At 43.5% G+C, this 24,454-nt stretch overlaps 1 protein-coding gene across 1 annotated transcript in view; it reads right to left on the reverse strand.

Annotated features, from left to right (window-relative positions):
* Positions 1-459: 459 nt before the first annotated feature.
* KPNA4 (karyopherin subunit alpha 4) overlaps positions 460-24,454 on the reverse strand; it is a 67,205-nt gene continuing 43,210 nt past the window's right edge. Inside the window, exons 8-17 of the mRNA XM_082249524.1 lie at positions 20,535-20,621; positions 19,377-19,546; positions 18,863-18,907; positions 6,466-6,597; positions 6,238-6,366; positions 4,852-4,956; positions 4,655-4,726; positions 3,636-3,798; positions 2,528-2,619; positions 460-1,469 (exon numbers count right to left, since the gene is read on the reverse strand). Coding sequence (XP_082105650.1) covers positions 1,371-1,469; positions 2,528-2,619; positions 3,636-3,798; positions 4,655-4,726; positions 4,852-4,956; positions 6,238-6,366; positions 6,466-6,597; positions 18,863-18,907; positions 19,377-19,546; positions 20,535-20,621 — 1,094 coding nt within the window. The 3' untranslated portion in view covers positions 460-1,370. The remainder of the gene's footprint in view (positions 1,470-2,527; positions 2,620-3,635; positions 3,799-4,654; positions 4,727-4,851; positions 4,957-6,237; positions 6,367-6,465; positions 6,598-18,862; positions 18,908-19,376; positions 19,547-20,534; positions 20,622-24,454) is intronic.

Consider the following 24,454-nt stretch of genomic DNA (forward strand, 5'->3'; position numbering starts at 1 on the left):
CTACATCTAAAAGGTAAAACAATTATAAAACAGACTGCCTAGGCAGAGTAAAGGTGATGAAACCATGAATCAGTTTATACAGATAATCACACCTCCTAATAGTCTGAATGTAGCAGTACATATGCACCAAATACCATTGTGGGTTTCCATATCATTTTCATAGAAAACAAACGTCTGAAAACAAATAGGGTTGTAATACAGCACAGCTTCTACCACAACTGAAACAATCTGTACAGGACTGAACAAAATGGATCTAGAAATAAACTAGGTTGTCCATTTCCACATGCAAATAGATCAAGGTTATGTTATATTTCAAAACGAAAGGATTGCTTCGCTCAAATCACTCGTTACGTTGCTCTACACGTTCACCTATGGAAACGCTTGTACTGAAGGGGAGGGAGGGAGGGGGGGGGGGGGGGACAAAAAAAAAAAAAAAAAAACAGAAAAAAAAATAGTCTGCAAAGGGACAATCCTGTTCTTTTTGCAAATTCCTGTACACAAATCAGCTTTTTTAGGATATGGAACAGACTGCATAACAACCATTTTATCTGGTGCAAATGCACAGGGTTGCCTTCTTCCAACTCTTTGATGTATAAGCAACTTAAAAAAAAATTACAAGCCATACAAGTTAGAAACTAAAATGAAAGGAAAAACTGAGGCAAAGTAAAAAGAAAGCACACAGGCTGTAGGAGTAAACCAAAATCTGCTGCTATACCGGTCTTTGTTTTCACGTCCAGTGTAAGGTAACACTTATGAACTTATTGTGATTTTCTAGGTTTAGTATCATCCCCCTGAAGGCGATTCAAGCTTGCATGCGTCCACATACAGCACCACACCCATACTCTCGTACACACGCCACTCCTGGACTGGGAGTCTGCTTCATGATTGAATAGCCTCACGTTCGTAAGATGAGCCTGGCTCCACAACACTGTGTCCAGACATTCATTCAATGCTGTCCATTCATACGGAGCTTCTTAGCAAGGCCTGGGCTTATTCTCCTTGGACTTATGTGGGCATCCTACCCATAGGTTTCTTTTTATGCTTACAAGGCTTGATGATGAGAGTACTGCATTTTCCTCATTTGCTCTGTAAGATCAATGATCCCTTTCAGGCACTGAAAGATCTTTGACCTGTAGCCCTTTTCCTCTGCACAACCTATAAGCATTCGGTGTGAAGTTTTCATTACATTTGCCATTCATTCTCACTCGCACCCACTCGCCATCTTGACATCATTTGGTCTTTACTGTCATCCAAATGAAGTCCGCACATTTCTGTCTCCGATTTAATGCAGCAGCAGATCCCATGAGCCAAGCTTGATGGATCAAACCAGTTTTCAGTGCTGCACTGTACCTAACTTCCAACAAATCTTCCTAGAAATGAAACCCTTCTGCTGGTACGTTGGCAGACGAATTGAAATTGAATGTTCCACCTTGTATTGTCTCTGGAACAAGGCTAGAATCTTCATCAATCTGCCCAAAACAAAAAAGAAGAGCAATTAAATCATATAAACTTTAGAAAAAAAAAGAAAAGAAAAGTGAGTATGGATGCACTATTACATGTTTACAAGCAGCTAGTGAGTTCCTTCTGAAATTAGCCTTTTACAAATACACCAATCCTCAAGCCAGAGGATGTCAGGCTGATGCAATTTTATTAAAATGTTTAAGATCATTATCATTAATGCAACAAATACAAGTTTTGTCTGGGATAAGGAAAAACATTTTCAGGCTAGTGCAAAATAATGAGATCCAGAAGTGAGCAAATTCCAGCACAAGCAGAAAGTGAAGTGCAGAAGGAAAGACTGGCAAAATTTGTTCCATCACGCACACAGCAACAATACCATCACTAAGCTCTGTACTCCATTGTACCCATGCCACCAATAAGATCTATATCGTTCACAGGTCAGCATTTTACCAATGATTTTTGGATTACTGTACACACTCGCTTTTTATTATTCACAACAAAAATCAAGAGATTAAAAGTTCAGATTATCCCAGATAAACTTTTAACAATACTAGCATAAGCTGTGCAAGGTTGTGCTGCTCAAACAGCTTCCTCCCCAGCAAGTCTATGCAAGCCAGTACTATTTTTTACATACCACAACCAGGTGGTGGTGATAATACTAGATGATGCATTTAGGATTTTACAAGCCTACAAACGGGGACCTTCGACATGAAAGCAGTCATTGACATCTTCCTAAACCACTGCAGCTGCTCCAGATCATCACTAGAGGGAGCAAAAGGTAAGGACAAACAGCAAATATACCCCCCTTGCAAAGTTTGACTATTTGCCCTAGTAGTGGCTGGGGGCAGCCATTGCAAGAAAAGATGCAAGCAGATTGCTTCTGGCTTGGAGGCTCCTGTGTCTTAAAATTTAAAAATCACAAAATACACCAAGTTAATCAGTGCAAGTTCACCTGTACTTGCCTGAACAACAGCTGTATGCACAGCATTTATAGTGGAATTGGAAAGTAAAAATTTTACATTTTAGCTTGTCTGCACAAATTTAGCAACACTAGCATTAAACTTACGTCTGATGAGAAAAACTGGTCAATTATTTCAAAAGCCAGTTTGTAGATGTCTTCATTCTCATGGCTTTGCAGCTGTTCAATCTTCTCCAAACCTGTTTTAAGGGGTAGAGGGAAAATATTACACAAAAAAAATTCTAAATATAACATTTTTTCCCCCAAAAAGTAACCCAAAAAAAAAAAATCTAAAAACAAGCTTTATATGACTGGGCGCCCATTTCTATTACATATAAAAACGAATACCACAAAACGTATAAAGATGTAACTTGGCCCTGGCTAGTTTTTCCAACATAGGAAGATAAATGGCACAGAGTTTAGGGAGTTATTTACTTTGTAATGATATCTGAAGAACTATGCATCTGGCTTTGAGCCTCTGTTCTCCATTCTATGCATGGCTAATACCTTCTACATTTCAAGCGAATACACAAAGCATAACATTTGAGAGAAAACAGCCTAAAAATATTCTGTCCTGTTTTACATATCAAAAACGTGCAATTTAAATTTGCACTAAACAGTGACAGTTGGGGAATAAAATACTTCTATGGTTGGAAAAGCAATCTTCTCCCCTGGCAATCTAAGATCCATGGGCTCGACAAGGAACAATAATGAAGCCTAACAACCACTAGTAGGCATCACAAGGTGTCAGCACTTCTGCAATTTCACTATAGGCACTTTTTCGGCTGAGTTTGGTTTAATTAAAAAAAATAGGTTATAGTTGGGCGATTTTACTTTAGGCACTTTTTAGGCTGAGTTTGGTTTAAAGGAATGGGTTATAGTTGGGCTTCAGGGAGACGTTTGTGCAGAGCCATTTTAACTGTTTTGGATGCTTAAAAGCTACTCACCAAAGCCTGTTGGTGCTAGCCTCCTGGCGCATTATATAAAAGGCAATGGTATATAGGGGGCTTAAGTAAACCTGTATTCCTCTGTCTACTTCTAAACATGAAGGTCTTGGCTAAAAGTAGACAGTTATTACCTATAACCATTCACTTCATTACTAGAGTGTCTCCCCATTCAATGAAATTGCCTCAGTGGAAAATAAGGGAATGGCGTAGGCAAGGCAAATGTGAAAATAGGGAATTTAAAGCAAAGCTGGTCTGCATGTATAACATACCTCCACACTCCTCAATAAGGTTGGCTATGGTCTCAGCCTCATCATCGGCCATTTTCAATATATTGCTTAAACCGTCCAACACTACTTGTATGACCTGGGCATCTTTTACAGTCAGCAGATTGCAGAAAGGAGGAATTACATTCTGTTGGATAAGATATGCCACCTACAAGGAGAAAACCATTGCAATTTAAAAAAAATCACAAACTTCATCAAGCTGACTGAAAAGTCATTACTCACCAGCAGATTAGCTACATTCCCTTATATTTTACACACCAATACTACACAGTAGTGACTACTTCCTTCCTGTTGTCCTTTTGATTATAGTCAATTGCTATAGTGACAACAAAGCAAACACACATTCAGGCAGACTCTTTAAAGCTCCCCATGAAAAAAAAAAAAAAAAAGCTTCATGTTCTATAACATAAGGTTTCATTTACAAAGCTGCTGAAAATATCGGCTATATGTCCCATTCAGATGTTTCACACAACAACTTGTTGGCCATCATTAACTTACAAGACAGTCCAATTCTAATATTGTTCCACTCCAGGGGTCTCCAAACTTCGGCCCGTGGGCCACATCTAGCCTGCTACAAGATTTTACCCAGCCCTCAATTAGGGCAAATGGCCTATCCTCAATGTGCACAGATTGAGGATTTAGGTCAGCAGAAGATAAATGTGGTTTCCACTTCTCCCTTCTGACATCCTTGAAATCAATTGTTTGGCCTAGCATTCACAGAACAGCGATCAGACATTCTCCATCACCTGGCTCCTGCTACAGCCACTCTGTAAAAAACTTACAGTGGTAGTGGAGACTGATGGGGACGCTAAAGGGGAGACTATCATGAATTTTGATCTGATATGGAAATGGTACATACATTGTTATACAGGATTATTATAGCAACAACAGTTTACACAGCGCTTTAAAACAAAATGTCAACAGTCTTTATTTTATATAAAATGGAGTCACTGAAGAAATCTGAACTGATCAGAAAACTGTAAAAGAGGGGAGAAGTTACTCACTTGATCTTTCCTTCCACTGATCGTTAAATTGCTTATTGCCCATGCAGCCTCTTTTTGAGTTCCAAAATCACCCTGTACAGAATTAAATACAAAACACAATATTTAAGATATACATCATGTTACGGCTACAAAAAAAAAAAAAAAAAAAAATTAAAGCACACACCACAGACACCAACACAAATCACGTTCAACCTTACCTTATCCAATAAGTGTATGATCATTGGCACAAGGTTAGCATCAATAACTGCTTGAACTTGTTGTTGGTTTCCTGCAGTGATGTTGGACAAAAACCAGACTGCCTCCTGCAATATATACGTATTGCATATCAAATCATACATAATCACAAAATGCAACCATAAAATTGTCAATATGAGAAAGTCACAATAACTTAACATGAAACTAGCCCCTTTTTTGGCAGAACTGGGAAGGGTAAGATCCCATTTTAATCGCTGTATGTGTGCTTATTGGGGAAATGTCCACTACTTCCTGTTATGTTGTCTATCCAGGAAGTGAGCTGAATTTCTTCATGGAGCAAAAAGGGGTCAGGGGCGCCAACTCCTATTGTATCTCCCCCACAGACAAGTTTTAGCTAGAGGTACAACCTAGTATCCAATCCAAGTGATAAAGGCATGGCACCTAAAGCAGAGTTTCATCTGACTGTTGAAGTTCGCCGCCTCATGTTGTCACATTGCCATGTGTAATCAGATTTTTTTTTCAGATTACCCGTTTTGCCCATTATACAGATTGACTTCCACTCCGGCCGCCCTTGGCTCCTGGGATATATGCATCATCAATCTCAGGAGTCAATAGGCAGCCCCCGCAATACAAGTCTGCTGCACTGTGTATGCAGTGTGCATGCGCGAGATGGAAGGAGCTACAAATGGGCTTCAGATGCCCACACTGAAGATGGGAGTTTGCTTACTTAGGAGGCGACAGTGAGTAATTTCCACAACTAAAAATGTTCATTTACTAAATATGTCGGAAGGTATTATGCAAAATGTGACCATTGCGGGGGTGTTTTTTTTTTTTTATAGGCTGGAACTCCGCAGCAGCAAGGAGCGGTCCAATAAGTTTCAGCACATCACACCCCCAAACTCTGTACTTTATGCAGGTCTCCACGTGTTGTTTTATGCTGAATTGCAGCTATATGTGGTGCACAGTGGGAAAAATGCAGCAGGTCTACAATTTTCTGTATTACACATTACACCAGTGCTGTGATGTGAACGGGTCACAGAAAGAAAAAACAAAAAAAACAAAAACAACCCACTGTTTTCTATGTGCCTAGTGGTGACTGGCGTTTATCCAGTGCAGAAAAAATGCAGGTGTGAAATTTTAGTACTCATATTTTGGAAGGCAATAAACTATCACCTGTAGGCAAAAACCAATTAAAATGCCCTTAAAGATCTTAAATAGTCAAACTTCTTGGACAATGTGCTAAATACTTAAAATGTGATAATAGACTGTCTGCTACATAAACTCATGCAAAGATTTTCTGTGTTCAAGGCCTTTTTTTTCGAAATTAAAATGTACTCTTAATTGATGCTGATAAGTACACACATGTACAGAAAGTGAGAAGTACTTACCTTGTTAATCTTTTCCTTTACATGAGTAAGCAAGGCTGGGAAGTGTGACAGAGCATCACAGTTCAGAACAACTTGTGTCTGCTCATCTGTGCCAGTGACAATGTTACCTACAGCTCTTAAAGCAGCAGTCTGGAAGAGGAATACAAAGCAACAACTTACTCAGCATTGCTAGAAAACACAAAATACTTTAAATAGAAAGATGTTCTGTAGAATCTTTCTAAGGCTCACCTGCACTTTCACCTCTGGGTTACTTAGAAGAGGAACCAGGTTTGTCACAATCCCAGAGTCTATAACCATCTGTATTTGTTCATTACCAGCATCTGTCAAATAGGAAAGAGCCCAAACCGTGTCTACCAAAATCTAGGCATAAACAAAGTTAATTTGTTAAAAAGGTTTAACCTATCCTTATGTTTAATACACAAAGTAGGAATTTTTTCAACTGTGCAGTAAAATAATATTCTTAGAGTAAACTGATGACACAGAAAATTATACTGTCAGGTTAGGATATATTGCCACCTACAGAAGGATTGGACACTAACAAATTCTGTAGGCCAGCCCAGGGTAATCCCTCCTTCTCCCAACATGCAATACCAAAAGCATGATTAAAAAAAAAAAACACACAGATGTGCACTCCAGGAAAAGGACACAGGAAGTCCGTCATAAAATCTAAACCAAGTGATAAAACAGATGTGAGCAACAGTGAACAAAATGCTAAAAATACTAAGAATACTAATAATAATAATAATAATACTAAGAATACTAATAATAAAGTCTGCCTGGAAAAACTCAACTGCTAAAGCTCGCATCAGAAGAGGCTTTGGAATCTCTGAACAGAAGGAGGAGGCAATATACAATGCTCACCAATTTTGATAGCACAATCATTAATCTGTAATGTACGTTACTTGCTAAAGAACTTTTTTTTTTTTTTTTTATCGAGTCATCAGTAAAGTTACGCTTTAAGCCCATAGGCTTTAAAAATGGTCTCAAAGCCACCAAAAAAAAAAAAATATGGTAGAACGAGGAGCTGGTTCACCTACAGGGGAACTGAAGGAGAACAAGTGTGGGAGTGGAGATTTTTAATGACAAAAGTCAGTCTCTTTGGAAAGAAGTGGCTGTGGGAAATTCTCAGCCATAACATCCAGGCAATGCAGGAATGAGGAATGGAAAGACAATTTCCTGGTCAATTTGAAAGGCTTTTGAAGCTACCTTAGTTAAGCATGAAGTTTTGGGCTGCAACAGCACCTTGTTCCTGTGCAAGAACAGAGTGTTCTTTGCAGGATAAGGCTGCTAACCTCAAACTGTGAAGATACCATTAGCCACATGACTCATAAGTAAAAGTGAAGGGCTGGGTGACATGAACCCTGTTCTAAGGAGTCAGGGAGTGGAGACTTTGAAGTTTCTCCTGGGGCAGAAAAACTCTGGCTTTTGCAGAGTCTGGCACCAAAACAAGATATTCCAGCGATCACTTTCAGCATTTATCCAAATCAATGCAACGTCTGGATGGTCAGGCTACACTGCTGCTACAACCCCTATGCCAAATGTTTCCATATCAAGAGGTCATCTAGACACCCAACAATGAAATGACCCAGAGAGCAGAGTAGCACTAGCAATGAAGCACCTTTCTGAACGTCCAATGTGCAGAAAACAGGCTTGGATGGCAGGGGCACAAACTGGAGTTCAGAAGACCCATAGCAAAGCGAAAAACAAAACTGCCGATGTGCTGGGAAAATAGGGACATGCATATTCGTATCTTTGATCAGAGGTCAGAAAGTATCCCAGATTTAGGGAGGCCATGAACGACTTAGATTCCATACAGAAATTCTGGGCCTGAATTTAGGCTTTTTGGACCTTGAGATCCAAGATTGAGTTGGTACCCTCTTCTTGGTTTTAGGGCTGAACAAGTTGGAGTATAACCCCTGAAACTATTCTGGGACAGGGACAATGGCAATCTGTTCCAAATGACTTGCCAAGGCTGCATGGATATCAGCCAATCTGTACAGTGACACAGGAAAGTTGAAACTGACGACCCTGGGAGGGGGTTGGGTGTTAAACTGTAGCTTGTATCCTCCATGAAAACAACCTCCTGTATCCAAGCATCGAAGACGCAGGCTGTGCAAGTGTCTGTAAAAGGGCAATTAATACCACCTAGGGGAGTACCCCCATTCTGAATACTTGTCAGGGCGGTCTGAGACACTTGAAATATGAGCATGTCGCATAACAAAGAGGACATTTGCTGGGACCCATCGAGGAGTGAGCCTTTCCCCCCCTTTTACATAAAGGGTCCGATCAAGTCTGCCTGTGTTTCAGGTGGACCTGATGAGATGAACTATTCACCTCTATGGACCTGCGAAAGTAAAAAGGGAGTCCATTCACTCCCGACCACCCATAGAGCAGAGCAGGCTCTGTCCCGTGTCCACTCTGCATAAACTGAGGACATAGATGGCGCATTGCCCGCTCTGTTTGGATCAGCAGACAGATCTTCCTGCTGATCTCAACAGAGTCTGGCCCGTGTAACAAGGGTCTAACACAACCTTTATTTTTTTTTTGCTGAGGACAAGAGCTCTTACCAGTGCCACATGTGGCTCTTTTGATGAGGGCATACCAGACAGCCCAAAGCTAGGCTGGTTAAGAGTCTTTTAGATGTAGGCTTTGCAGTCCAACAAATACTAGTTGGACAACTAGTCAAAGATTCCTCCTCATATTAGCCAACAGGCAGTTTAGTCAAGGACCTAAAATGGCAGACCAACAATCCCTCCACAATATAGACCAGTCAACCAGGGTTTGACAAAGTAAGGTTACAGCTAGGGCTGGTTGTATAGCAGAACCTGTCGGAGAACAATTATCCAATAAGACATCATCTGCTCATTGGAGAGATCACGAATGACAGTTGTATTCTCCACTGGGTTGGTAGATGCTTCGTTAAGATGGGACACTGCCAGCTTTTAAACAAAGCTTCCCTCAAATTTGTACAGGACTGATGAGCTATTGGGCAGTACAAATACTTTGCCAATATATTTCCAGTGATCATAAAAGGAAGACCAACAGCAGGTGCACTGGAAAGGTCTAGGAAGTTTTAAAGAATCCCAAATTCGAAATCATACTGATGGAGGCAACAGGCTAAACATGGTGCATACCCCATTAATAAGAGCTCAGTCTTTTAGTTTGGGAGTGATGGCAGAAGACTGCTGCAGGTTTGTTCCTCAAACTAGCAGCAAACTCTTCCTTTGATAGAGAAAAGGAGGTGGCAATGCAGAATAGAGCCAAAAAAAAGTCCCTGAAGATGGCAAACTCTAGAAGAAGCAGAGGACAACATTCCAGGCTGCAAATGTTAGCCACATCAGTAGATATGCTGCAAGCAGCACTGGAGCCGTCACTGAAGTGTAAGCTGGGGGCACCCAGTACAGCAGTACTGACTTCCCTGCACCTACAGACATGTTGCTCACAGTACAAGGCAAGACCTCAAGGTACTCAAACCCTACAGCTGGAAGCAGGTGTAGGGTTAGACAGCCATAAGTGACCAAGTCACTGTAGGTAGGCAGAAAGAACAGATTAAGGTTCGTAGCACCATGTGACTCTTGTAGGCCAAGACAGCAGGGTATGTGCTTCATCAAGCTCATTCGATTTCACCCAGCGGATGACAGTGCTCAATTACCCTTCTGTGGTCAACTGAAGAAAGCAGAAAATTTAGGCTACTAAGCAGAAACAAGATCGCTTCTTGTACCTGTACACAATTTCTTGGTAAGTGCCACAAACTGACCCAGTGCATGAAGGTCACATTCCAGGCCAGCCACCCAACAGCCAGACCAAAAGGGTTTGGGTACAGCACTCCAAAGCTCAGCTAATGAAATTAAAAATCGGGATAACTGCCGTGTAGAGAGCAGCTCAAAAACAGACATACTGGGAGTAGGAGAGGTTATCCTGGGCTCGATTACAATTATGTTTGTTTTCCAGTGTCCAATCCTTCAGTAGGCAGCAGTATAGGACATCCTTTGCCCATCCATTGGGCAAAACAAACGTTTTTTGGCATCTTCAGTTTATTTAAGGTGAATGTAGATCAGGTTAATTCTGCTATATAGGATGCCCTGAATCCCCAGGAAATCCAATATGCAAATACTATCCCAGCTATCTAGATAACAGCTAGGTCCCATTCCCTCTTAAAATGTATTTTTACTTGCAGCCAAAACTACTTAACAGGTGCATCTCAAAAAAATGAATATCAAAAAAAGTTAATTTCCATAAAACAATTCAAAAAGTGAAATTCATTACATAGATTTGTTACAATGATATATTTTAAGCATTTCTCCTAATTATAATGGCTTACAACTAGTGAAAACCCAAAATTCAGTATCTCAGAAATTACATAGGACCAATAAAAATAGGATTTTTCACTTACCGTAAAATCCATTTCTCTGATATTAATTGACGGACACAGCTCCTGGTATTCATACCCTTGGGTTATACTGCCCCCTACAGGAGTAGGACAGTAGGCAGAAAAAAATTCTGGCTACACCCATGGACAGTCCCAGGGGGTATACTCCCTCTCTCTGCTATAGCCACTCAGTTTTGTAACAAGCAGTGTCAGGGGAAATTAACTCCACAGAAGGGTGGGTGCTGTGTCCGTCAATGAACATTAGAGAAATGGAATTTACGTTAAGTCAAAAATCCCATTTACTTTCGTTCATTGACGGACACAGCTCCTGATATTCATAACCACTGGGACGTCCAAAAGCAATGTTAAACATGATCGGTGGGAACAACCAAAAAACTCCCAAGGCTAAACATTAGCCAACCAGGCAACAGGGGCTCAACCAAACAACTGGAGCCCACCTGAAAAAATAATACACCCTCAAAGAGGAGCAGGTCCTCTTAAACAGCAGCCTGCAAAACCTTGCGGCCAAAGGAAGCATGCACAGATGATAAAACACATCCACATAATAAAACTTTGTAAAAGTGTGCACTGATGACCAGGTGGCCGCCTTGCAAACCTGAGTCACTGATGCCTGATGACGGAAGGCCCAGGAGGCACTAAGCGCCTAAGTAGAGTGCACCTTGACAGGGAAAGCAGGAATCTGACCCTTGATGGAATAGGCCTGAACCACCATCTGTCTGACCCATCTGGAAATGGTAGCAGAGGAAGCAGACAGCCCTTTGGAGGTCCATTCGGGAGCACAAAAAAAAAAAAAAAGTGACTTACTGAAAGACTTCGCTGCCAGGTACACCCTAATTGCCAGGACCACATCCAAGGCATGCAAGGCAATTTCCTTTGGATGTTTAGGACTGGGACACAGGGAAGGCAACACAATGTCTTCATTCAAATGAAAGTCAAGACAACCTTAGGAAGGAACAACGGACAGGGGTGAAGAACTACCTTATCCTTGTGAATCACCAGGTAAGGTGAACGACAGGATAACGCAAGTTACGACACTCTGCGCGCAGAAGTAATAGCCACTAAAAAAGACCACCTTCTTGGACAATGTAAGCAGGGGAATCTCCCGAATATTTTCAAAAAGGAGGCTTCTGCAGAGTTAAAACCACCAAATTAAGATCCCAAGGCAGCAACTAATACCGCACTGGAGGAACCAAATATCAGACACCCTGAAGAAAGGTACGCACCGGGGTGTCACGGACACCTAGCCCCTTGATGGTACTCCAGACCAATTTCTGATCAACCCCCTTTGAAGGAAGGTTAAGATCCGAGCCACTGAGAAGGAACAAGGAGAAACCCCAAGCGACTTACACTATGCAATGTACGTCTTTCATGTACGATGGTAGATCTTCCTAGAAGTAGATTTCCTAGCTTTCAACATTGTAGCAATCACCGACTCAGATAAACCCCTATCCCTCAGCACCTGGCGTTCAACAGCCAAGCTGTCAAAGCCAGTGAGTGCAAATCAGGATGGAAGATCGGCCCTTGGGCAGCAGATCCTCCCTGAGAGGAAGCTTCCAAGGGACGTCAGCGACCAACTGCACGAGATCGGCGTACCAAACACAGCGCAGCCAGTCTAGAGCCACGAAAAATGACCAGAATCCCTTCCGCTTCGACCCTGCGTGGACTTCTGGGTAGAAGCTTGAGAGGAGGGAAGGCGTAAATCAGCCGATACTGACCCAACTTGGCCACAAGTGCATCTGTGTCTGCCAGAGGATCCTTTGACCGAGCTACAAACCTCTGCCCCTCTGATGAGCCGAGATGCCAACAGATCCACCTCGGGGTTGCCCCACTGGAGACACAGCTGATGAAACCACTCTGGATAAAAAAGGAACCAATCCCCGTGGTCCAACGCCTGCCGACAGATAATCCCGCCTGCCAATTTTCCACCTCGGAAATGTGTACGATGGAAAGGGATGAAACAAACAGTTCTGCCCACCTTAGAATGCTGGCTACCTCCAGAGCCGCCAGGACACTTCCCATGCCCTCTTAATGATCGACATAAGCCACAGCCGTGGCATTGCCGGATTGATTGCGCACTGGACAACCCTGAAGCCGACCAGTCCAATGATCCACAGACAGTCTGATCACTCGGAGTTCCAAGACATTGATCGGTAGTCTAGACTCTTACAGCGTCCAGATCCCCAGAGCAGAATGCTTACCGAGGACGACTCCCCAGCTGGAAAGGCTGGCATTTGTGATTTTCCCAGTCGAAGCGCCGGAGAATGAAGCCACTATTATCAAGGACTCCCTCGTTCCCCCAACTCAGCCGGATCTGATTTTCCAGAAACTGGGGAGTCTTGTCCCATTTGGCCAGAATCTCCCTGTGCGGAGACCTCATATGGAACTGTGCAAAGAGATCTGCCTCGAAGGTAGACACCATCAGGCCCAGCACCCGCATACAAGTCCGGAGGGACAACCATCTGTTGGACAGAAGGAGGCGAATTGCAGTCTGCAACTTTTGAGTTTATCCAGAGGAAGGAGCACTCTGGCTAAGGCAGAGTCCAGAGTCAGGCCCATATAGTCCAGTTTCGTGGATGGAACCAGAGCAGACTTCTGAAAATTAAGATTTCAGCCGAAATTCTACAGTGTTCCTATTGTGATCTCCAGGGTGTCCACCAGAGCAGGAGGGAGACTCCGCTTGCAGAAGGAGATCGTCAAGAAACCCAGTACCGCGATCCCTCGTTGGCGTAGCAAGGCTAGCACCGATGCTAACACTTTTGTGAAGACCCGAGGAGCAGAGGCGAGACCATAGGGTAATGCCACAAACTGATAATGCTCCTCCCCCACAGCAAAGTGGAGAAAACACTGGTGACTGGCACATATTGGAATGTGAAGGTAGGCATCCTTGATATCGATAGGAGGCGAGGAAATCTCCCTGACGCAGGGATGCCACCACCGTTCGAACAGAATCTATTCTGAACTTCTGTACCCACAAAAAGCAGTTCAGCGCCTTGAGGTCCAGGATTGGACGCACCTTGCCCTCCCTTCCTGGGGACTGTGAACAGGTTTGATTGCAAACCCTGAAAACATTCTGAGGTCGGAACCGGGACAATCACCCCTTGAAGGAACAGGTCTTTGACAGCCCCAAAATAGGCCCTATAAGCGGTCTGGGAATAGGCTAAGGATGAAAGGAAAAAACCTTGCAGCTGGACCGAAAGACTTCATGGACCTACTGTCATGCACTAGGGAAATCCACAGGTCCAGAACCAGCAAAGATGTACCTCATCCCTGATACGGGTGAGGGCGTACCTTCATGCTGAAGGAGCCTTGTCCACAGGTCTGGAGAAGTCCGATCTTGGCTTGCCAGACCAGGTTCGTTTGGATCTTCCTGAAGAGGCCCTGAAAGGCTTCAAGCCCTTGTCAGTGGACCTTGAGGGACGAAAAAACTTCTGAGCTGAGAAGGAGGGCCCATGTCTACGATGAGGTTCCTTGCTCTTAGTAGCCTGCAGAAGAAAAGTATTCTTCCCCCTGTGAGACCTTCAATGGAATCCTCCAGGAAAGCTCCAAACAGCTGATCTTTTTGGAAAGGAAGATCAGTCAAGGCTTTTTTTGAAGTTCGAGCCGCAGACCAGCCCTTAAGCTTTGGGGTTGGGCGCTTTTTGCTAGCCCATTTGCTGGAAAGCCACCTCCACCCTGGACAAAAAAGGGACTCCAGGACCGCCCTCAGGGCATGGATGGACAGTAGGGACCCAGGACCTCAGAGGATCAGGTGGGGAAATGTGATCCAAAGACTCCATGAGTCACCAGGGAGCCCCACAAAAGAGTAACACTTCAAAAAAGGGACATCCCCCACCGCACTGGCAGCATCACCCGGTCACCAGGCACAAAGCACCAGCAATCCTCAGCAGAGAGGGAGAGGACCCCACCAGAGTCAAGCACCTACAACCACTAGGATAATTTGCACTACATGTGCGGCGATCAGGAAGTAAAACAATTCTGAGTCAGCACCAGGGGATGGGGAGGGGCTCCCACTGCCGATTTTCAATGGCAAACCACAGCAAAATAGCCGCTGGACTATACAAACATGGCCGACATGTATAGAAAACACAGGCTACAACAAAATGGCAGCCCTACGAGGCATACAGGGATGCAGGATTGGGAAACCAGGCCTCAAGGACAGACTCAGGCAGGCTGGGGGGCCCTGGCAGGAGCCCCCACCAGGTACAACCACCCCCTGCACAAGTTGATTGTCCGGTCGCCGGCGGCACAACCCCCCCCCACCCCAGAATATGGCCAGACCACCCAAACAGCCCAAGTGTATGTGGAAGGGGGAGGCCAGGATAAGGCAGGGGGGGGGGGGGGCTGCCTGTGGGAAAGAAGGGTAACTCGGAGGTCCGACCATCCCAAGAAGGGGCACATGCCCACCCCAAAACCCTCCAGGGGGTGGGGACACACACACAGCTACTCACCATACCAGGAGAGCACCCCTCCAGACAGAAACCATCTCAATGGAAATGAGGGGGCTGTCAGCCAGGAGGAACGTTGTGACTTGGGCCGACACCCAGTCGTATACAGTCGACCTCCCGAGGCGTTTAACTGGCAAGCCAGCCCCTGTCCATCCAGTGGGGCTATTTCGTGGCCGAAATAGGTGATGAGGTCTGTGCGCGCTCGCTGGCCAGAGTGGGGTGACCACTGTATCTAGATTATGTCCTTCGCCCAGTCCGGCAGTCGATTGTAGATCTTACAGCAAAAATCCAGGAGGAAAAAATTTGCCAGGACCAAAGATCCCAGCAAGGATCTAGGTCCTTAATCCTGACTAAGTAGAAAAAAAACTGGAGTGGCTATAGCAGAGAGGGTGTATACCCCCTTGGGTGTGGCCAGAATTTTTTCTGCCTAGTGTCCTACTCCTGTAGGAGGCAGTAAACCCAATGGTTATGAATACCAGGAGCTGTATCGGTCAATGAACGAAAGAGAAAATTTTTTTCTCAATACAGAAATGTTGGCCTACTGAAAAAGTACATCCATGTACAATGTAGTATGCACTCAATACATGGTTGGGGCTCCTTTTGCATTAATTACTGCATCAATGTCGTGTGGCATGGAGGCGATCAGTCTGTGGCACTGCTGAGGTTATGTAAGCCCAGGTTGCTTTGATAGCAGACTTCAGCTCGCCTGCATTGTTGGGTCTGGAGTCTCATCTTCCTCTTGACAACAGCCCACAGATTCTGAAAGGGGTTTACGTAATGCAAGTTTTCTGGTCAATCAAGCACAGCGATACCATTTTTATTAAACCAGGTATTGGTACTTTTAGCAGTGTGGACAGGTGCCAAGTCCTGCTGGAAAATGAAATCGGCACCTCCATAAAGCTGGTAAGCAGAAGGAAACATGAAGTGATCTAGAATTTCCTGGTAGAGGGCTGTGTTGACTTTGGACTTGATAAAACACAGTGGAACACCACCAGCAGATGACATGGCTCCCCAATTCATCACTGACTGGAAACTTCACACTGGACCTCATGCAGCTTGTATTCTGTGCCTCTCCACTCCTCCAGACCCTGGGACCTTGATTTCCAAATGAAATGCAAAGTTTACTTTCATCAAAAGAGGACATTGGACCACTGAGCAACAATCCAGTACTTTTTCTCCTTAGCCCAAGTAAGATGCTTCTGAGGTGGTCTCAGGAGTGGCTTGACACAAGGAATACGACAGTTGTAGCCCATGTCCTGCATACCTGTGTGTGTGGTGGCTCTTAAAGCACTGACACCAGCTATAGTCCCACTCCTCGTGAAATCTCCCCCAAATTCTTGAATGACCTTTTTTTGCGTCTCAATCTTCTCAAGGCTGCAGTTAACCCTGTTCCTTATGCACCTTTTTCTACCATACTTTCCATCCATTCAACTTTCCATTAATATGCTTGGATACAGCACTGTGAACAGCCAGATTCTTTAGCAATGATCTTTTGTGACTTGCCCTTCTTATGGAGGGTGTCAATGACTGTTTTCTGGACAACTGTCAAGTCAGCAGTCTTCCCCATGATTCTGTAACCTACTGAAGCAGACCGAGACCACTTAAAGGCTCACCAGGAAATCTCTACAGGTGTTTGAGTTTGAGGGTTAGAATTTGAGATTACGAGTCTACAGTATTGAACTTTTTCACAATATTCTAGATAAATTTTGGGTTTACACTAGCTGTAAGCTATAATCAAAATTAAAAGAAAAATGCTTGAAATATATCATTGTGTCCAATTAATCTATATAATATACAGTAAAACCTTGGATTGCGAGCATAGTTTGTTCTGGAAACATGCTTGTAATCCAAAAAACACAAAGTAAATTTTCCCTCAAGAAAGGATGGAAACTCAGATGATTTGTTCCACAACCATTTATTCATAAATCCCTCAGTTTATAGTCCATATAAATAGATTACAGCAATGCGATAGGTTGTGTAACCATAAAACATCCATCCACAAATGGCAGCCTCCACAAGGATTAGAAGCAAAATTCAGCAGGAGCTACAGAGTGTAAAAGAGAAGAGATTAACCTCTAAGTGTAGCAATATGGTTACCTGTAATGAAGGTTCAACATTTAGCAACTCACATGGTTGTTGAATAAAAGTACCCCAAGTATGCAAGCATCTGGTGTAAAGCTGTGCACATAGACCACCCTCCACACCAGCTCTCACCACTGTCAGTCTGAAGTCGTGACCAGGAATACTACCTTGCAGTAGAGCGATCTGAAAGCGAGGCTTGAAGCGCTCGTGGAAGGGATGACGTCGATGGAGGTGTGGAGAATGGTCTATGTTGACAGTTATACCCCAGATGCCTGCATACTTGGATGTGCCAGTTTTAATAATCAACCATGTGAGTTGCTAAATATTGTACCTTCATTAAATGTAACCATATTGCTACACTTCGAGGTGCCTCTCTTCTCTTTTATACTCAGTTGTGACGGGGACGCTACTTCTAGATCAAGACATCACTTGTTTACCAAGTCAAAATTTACCTAAAGTTTTGCTCGTCTTGCAAAACACTCAAACCAAGTTACTCTCAATCCAAGGTTTTAATGTAGACAAGTTTCACTTTTTGAATTGAATTACTGAAATAAATTAATTTTGATGATTTTCTAATTTGAGATGCACCTGAATATTTGTTATATCTTCCAATTAACATAGTACACCTTAAAAATATTTAAAAGATTGTCAACCCAGAATTTCATATTCTTGATTATGTGCCTGCTGTAGCATGTAAAAATTTACGACGGTTGGAGGAATATGGCCGCAACCACCGGGAAGAGGGAGGCCAGCAGTTCCATGGAATCACCTAGATGACTAGATGATTGAGAACCACCATTGAAATATCCACCAGCCTGGGTGGTACCATTGCCTGATTGCCAAACACGACACAGTGTAAGGCAACAAGATGTGGTGAGTGCAGACCTTATGGGGAAGTGGCGACATGCTTGGCACGTGGTGTGGAGAATATTAGAACACCAGAGATTCAGCACGGATTACATCCTAACTGGATATATGTATTTTTGGATGTTATTTTCATTTAGACACTGAACTTTCACTAAATGTCACTGTTTGATTTTGCTTTGATTTATATTGTTTGTGGACTCGCATTGCTTTTGCACCACTTTATAGCATTATTGGTAGATTTTGGTTACACTTAAAGCGGCAGCATTTATATCACATTTTACTCATATTTTGTATACGTTGTTACTGTGGCGCAGTAGTAGGATCAACAGCTTAGAAGGTTTCGATCACTTTAGAACCTGTGGGGTGTTTTACTCTACCATGTGTGCTTTGGTCTCCTTACCCATTCTAAAGCTGAATGCGCATTATACAAACGCCCCTAATTAACTGCCTATTAGTTCTAAGAACTATTCATTATTATTTATGTGCAAACCAGTGAGAGTTATGCAATATAGTCAACAGGAGCATCTAGAGCAGGGTTTCTCAACTAGGGTTCCCCCTGAGATTGCTAGGGGATCCCTGAGCAATGGGCAATTTCTGCCTCAGATAGGTTTCCAATTACACCATTGTTCCTTTTAGCTATCTGTAAGGGGGTAATTCTTCCCAATGACGACAAGTGTCATCATTCTTCCCACCGACTGTCACGGGTTGTAAATTTTTAGATTTTATCAGGGGTTCCCAGAGACCAGAAATTTCAAGGGTTCCCTCTGTTAAAAAGGTTGAGAAAAGCCGATCTAGAGGTTAGATTACAAAACATAAAAAAAACCCTTATTCAGATACTTACATTTACATCTGTGTGGTGGATAAGGACACACAGCGCTGGAAGAATCTGTAAAATATAGGATTACCAAATAAATTCTTTACGAATTAAAAATGCATTCCAACATAAATGGGGGAAGCGCTCTTTGGTCAGATCACAGATACACAATGTGAAGCATATCTGTTAGAGAATTAGGGTTTAAAAAAAGGTTATCAAGGAGACAACAAAGGGCCATAATCACAGGAATTGCTGCATTAAAGCCCCTTAGTTTGCAACAGTCCTCAGATGCACTCCGAAATCAGCAATGTAATTTCAGAGTCCCCCTGTATAACCCAACACACATTCGAACACTCACACTTAATATCAATACAAAACACTATCTTCATCAATATATATTAAATGTATAGACTACATTATAAAATACTAACGACTCATTCTCACAACACCCTGATGCCTCCATATCATCATTTTCAAGAGCAAATAAGTTTAAAAAAAAAAACTGCCATGCATTCTTTACTGTTGGAAATTGTTGCATTACCTCCTGTATGGTTTCCATAGGTGGAGGAGGATCTTTATGGCGACACAAATTGACCATTACCCAGGTGACATTTCTCAAGAAAGTAATGGGAATAGTGGGACTGATGAAAGACAGCAAAGGCTTGACCACTCCAAGGCTGATAACATAATCCCGACACTGAGGTCCATCACCTGATCACCGTGACAGGAAATTAAAAGTAGTTGTGGTTGTGAACATACAATGTTAGACACTTTCTAATGAAGTTATATCTATGCAGGCACTTTTGCTTAGTTTAAAAAATGACACTTTTTTTTTTACACAAGTTTAAAAGGTTTGGTCAGGTCATCATGTTCTCTTCTTCCTGATAGGGCATGTAGAGGGGGTTACAGGACACTGTGCTTGTATTCCATAGTCTTAAGCCTAAGACAAGATGCTGGCTGTGCTTGAGCAGGGTGTATGTCTTAAGCCTAAGACAAGATGCTGGCTGTGCTTGAGCAGGGTGTATGATCAAGAGGCAGACTGATTGGGAGAGGGTGTGCCAGAGGCAGGCTACAATTTGTCTAGGGACAAGATGGCTGGACTACCCAATTCAGGCATGCTGTGCATCTGCACAGTGTCCTGTACCTCAGAATGACCAGCCAAAGGATGCAAACTGACCATGCAATGCACAGATTGGCTTCTGTGCTTAGTGTGGTCAGTTTAGATTAGGAAAGAAAGGACACTTGTAGGTTCTACCACATACTTCAGATGAAGTATATGAAAAATGATAGAGACTACAATTTATCAAACACAAATAAATAAAAATTAAGGGTATCCCTTTAACTGCAACAGACAACATTTTAGGCCAACTGGATTATTGTATCTTTAAGGCCAGGTTCACGTTAGCTGCGGCCCACACCAGGGGTCCGGTGCATTCTCTGTTTCAGGTGCAAATCAGGTCCGAATTTTTGCCCGAATTGGAGCCAAAGACACACAGGACCCTTTTCCAGTGCGGACCGCGTCCACCCCAGAGCTGTGGGAACCGGCTCCATTGAGAGCCGGTCAGTCTCTGGTCATGCAAACTGGATGCGAGGAAACCGGCATTCAACTTGCAAAGGGTGAACCCAGCCTAGAGTAGTAAAACAATTCAACATGAAAAACAGTAGCTCAAGATACAAGAGGAAATACATAAAGGCTTACCAATTATATTTCCCAAAGCCCACACAGCTTGCTCACATACATTCTGATGAGGAGAATGCAGAAGCCTCAAGAAAAGAGGAACAGCATCTAAAAGATAAAAATAAAACAATGTGTTAAATACAAAAAGGCACAAAACATCCATTATCACAAGTCAATAACTGTAGTAAAATGTTGAATGACAGGTATACATTTGACTCATAATATATGCAAACACACTGATATTTGACGAGCCAAAAGCAAAATAAAGAGATTAGAATGAAAATATCTAAAGCCACATTTTCCCACTGCATTTTGAATGGATTAGTGAATAGCTGCAACCTTTTTCATGTTATTTTGCCATCGGTTTCCCATTACGTCCTGTAAAATAGGCAGAGGAAATCGCTCCAAAATGAGGGACCATCCCATCAGATGTTTCTGAAATAAGTGTCCGTAGTGAAAAAATTCCTCTATTCTTGCTCCAGTGACAGCAATTTAGTGGAGGGCACATTTGTTCCACTCAGGACACAGACTGCAATAAACCCAAATGCAGTTCTAACCCTCATATCTTCCCGCAAAAACTGGATTTTTGACTTCTCGTAAAATATCTTTCCCTGAAGTTCATTGACAGACGCAGCTCCATATTCTTCTTGACCATCAAGTTATACTGCCCTCTACAGGAGTAGGACACTAGGCAGGGAAAAAAAAAAACCCTTACCACACCTATGGAGCAGTCCCTGCAGGCATACACCCACACACTCTGCTATAGGCTTCAGTTTTGTTGCAAGCAGTGTTTAGACGAAAAAAAAACCCCATCCCACTCAGAAGAGCGGATGCTGCGTCTGTCAATGAACTTCAGAGAAAAGGATTTTACGGAAAGCTAAAAAATCCAGTTGTTTTCTCCATTGTTCATTGACAGACATCTCCATATTCTTCTTGACTATTGGGACGTCCCCCAAAGCAGCATTTGCATGAGGGGAGGAAAAAAAAAAAAAAAAAAACAAACACAGAAAAGAACGTAATTCCCCAAAGGCTAAACTTTGCCAACCAGGAACAATTGGAGCTCACCTAGAAATAACCCACACCCTTTAAAGAGAGACAAATTTCTCTTTTAAATAGCAGCCTGCAAAACCTTGCAGCCAAAAGAAGAATCCGAGGATGCCAAAACATCTACTTTGTAGAATTTTGAGAACGTGTGCAGAGACGACCAAGTTGCCGTCTTGCAAACTTGCATTACTGACGCCTGATAAGCCCAAAGAGGCACTCAGCGCCCTAGTAGAATGCACCAGTACAGGGAAAAGAGGGACCTGATCCTTCAGTGGATAAGCCTGTACCACCGTCTGTCTGATCCATCTGGATATGGTCGCAGAAGACGCAGCCAATCCCTTAGGTGGTCCTTCAGTTAGGACAAAGTCTGATTTCCTGAAAGATTCAGTAGCCGCCAGGTAAACTAATTGCCTGAACCGTATCCAAAAGAATGCCAAGCAATTTCCTTGGGATGCTTGGGCTTAGGACAGAGTGAAGGCAGCACAATGTGGAAATCAGAAACCACCTTAGGAAGAAACGACTGATTAGGTCGAAGTACCACTTTATCTCTGTGGACCACCAGATAAGATGAACGGCAGGACAGCACCGCCAATTCAGATACTTTGCAGGAAGAAGTATTAGCCACCAAAAAGGCAACCTTCTGTGACAGTGGAAGCAGATGAATCTCCCTAATGTTTTCAAAAGGAGGTTTTTGAAGAACAGACACTATCAAAATTAAGACCCCACAGAGGTAGCAGTGATTGCCTCAGAGGAGCTATATGGTGAACCCCCTGAAAGTTCTAATCCAGGCATGCGTAGCTAAAGGACATTGGAAAAACACAGCCAAAGCCGACACTAGACCTTTGATAGTGCACAAAGCCAACCGCTGTTCAACCCCTTTTTGAAGAAAGGTCAAAATCCTAGCCACTGAAAAAAGGCGAGGATGCGCCTTCAGCGATTCAGACCATGAAATGTATGATTTCCACGTACGATGACAGATCTTCCTAGAAGTAGACTTTCTGGCCTTCAACAATGTAGGAATCACTGAATCAGAAAGACCCATCATTCAATACCTGGCTTTCAACAGCCACGTCGTTAAAGCCAGCGACTAAAGCAGGATGGAAGATCTGTCCTTTAGACCACTGTTTCTCAACTCCAGTCCTCGGGGCACACTAACAGGCCAGGTTTGCAAGAGAACTGAAATAGATCACAGGTGATATAATTTGCTGCTCAGTGATTGCAGTATTCTAGTCTGCATCTCCCTAAGGTAATACCTAAAATCTGGCCTGTTAGTGTGCCCCGAGGACCGGAGTTGAGAAACACTGCTTTAGACAGCAGATCTACCCTGAGAGGAAGTCTTCAAGGAGCAACAGCCACCAACCTTACAAGATCTGCATGCCAAGACAGGTGAGACCAGTCTGGGGCCACCAGAATGACCGGAATCCCTTCCACCTCTATCCTGCGCAGAAGCCTCTGCAGGAGTTTAAGCGGAGGGAACGCATAGATCGGTTGATACTGACCCCAAGGAGCCACCAGTGCATCTGTGGCATCAGCCAGAGGATCGAGACCTGGATACAAACCTCTGAACTTTCTTCTTGAGGCGAGAAGCTAAAAAGGTCGACGACCTCCGGGTGCAGAGACCATTTCCCCTGATCCAACATCTGACGACTGAGGTAATTGGCCTGCCAGTTTTCCACACCTGGGATGTGCACTGCAGAAAGGGCTGGAACAAAATTTTCCATCCATTTCAGGATCTCGGCCAACTCCCAGGCCGCCGAGACACTCTTGGTGCCACCTTGATGATTGATGTAAGCCACGGCCGTGGCATTGTCCGATCGAATACGGACTGGAGAACCCTGTAAACGATTTGTCCAATGACTCAGGCAAAGCTTTAATCGCTCTGAGTTCCAGAATATTGATCAGAAGTTTTGACTCTTCTACTTTCCAGGACCAATGGACCACACAGCTTCCCCAGCACTCCTCCCCTGCCAGGCAGGCTGCCGTCAGTGGTTACCACAGTCCAATACAAGGGGAGGAAGGACATGCCCTGGAGTAGTGCTAACGAGTGAAGCCACCATAGAAGAGCAGTCTGGGTTGTGACTCAACCAAATCATAGTGTCCAAGGACTTTGGATCTTTGTTCCATTTGACAAGAATTTCCCTTTGTAAGGGTCTTGTGTGGTACAGAGCAAACCGAACCGCCTCAAAAGGTTGACACCATTAGACCTAAGGCTCGCATGCAAGTCCCTAGAGAGGACAGATTGCTGGATAGCCGTAAACGAATCACCCCTGCAACTTTTGCAGCTTTTTCCAGGGGAAGAAAAACCCTTGCCAAAGCGGAATTCAGAGTCAGGCCCAGATCCAGTTTTAAGGATGGTACCAGGGCAGATTTTTTTAAATTTATGTTTCAACCGAACTCTTGCAGAGTCCATACAGCGATTGTCAAGTCGGCCAACAGGGCTGAATGCGAATGTGCTCTTAAGAGGAGATTGTCTAGGTATCTCAGTACTGCAAGCCCCCATTGTCACAGTAATGCCAATACCTGATCCTTTGGTGAAGACCCTGGCGGCAGAGGCGAGACCAAAGGGTAACGCCACAAATTGATAATGCTCCTCTCCTACAGCGAAGCGAAGAAAATGCTAGTGTCCAGGGTAAATTGGGATGTGTATCTGTGTCCTTGATGTCGATGGAGGCCAAAAAATGTAGATTTTTGTAAGAACCTACCGTAAAATCCTTTTCTCTGAAGTTTGACAGACGCAGCTCCATATCTTCATTACCATTAGGTTATGCTCCTCCAATCAGAAAAGAGTTATACTTACTGGTAACTCCATTTCTAGTAGTCTTCCAGGACAGCCCATGAGACCTTAGGGCTCCTCCCCCAGGGACAGGAAACCCATTCCAAAATTTAAATAAAAAGGC

Source organism: Pelophylax lessonae (genome assembly GCF_965119305.1).
Source record: "Pelophylax lessonae genome assembly, chromosome: 3".
In the NCBI taxonomy this organism is placed as follows: Eukaryota; Metazoa; Chordata; class Amphibia; order Anura; family Ranidae; genus Pelophylax; species Pelophylax lessonae.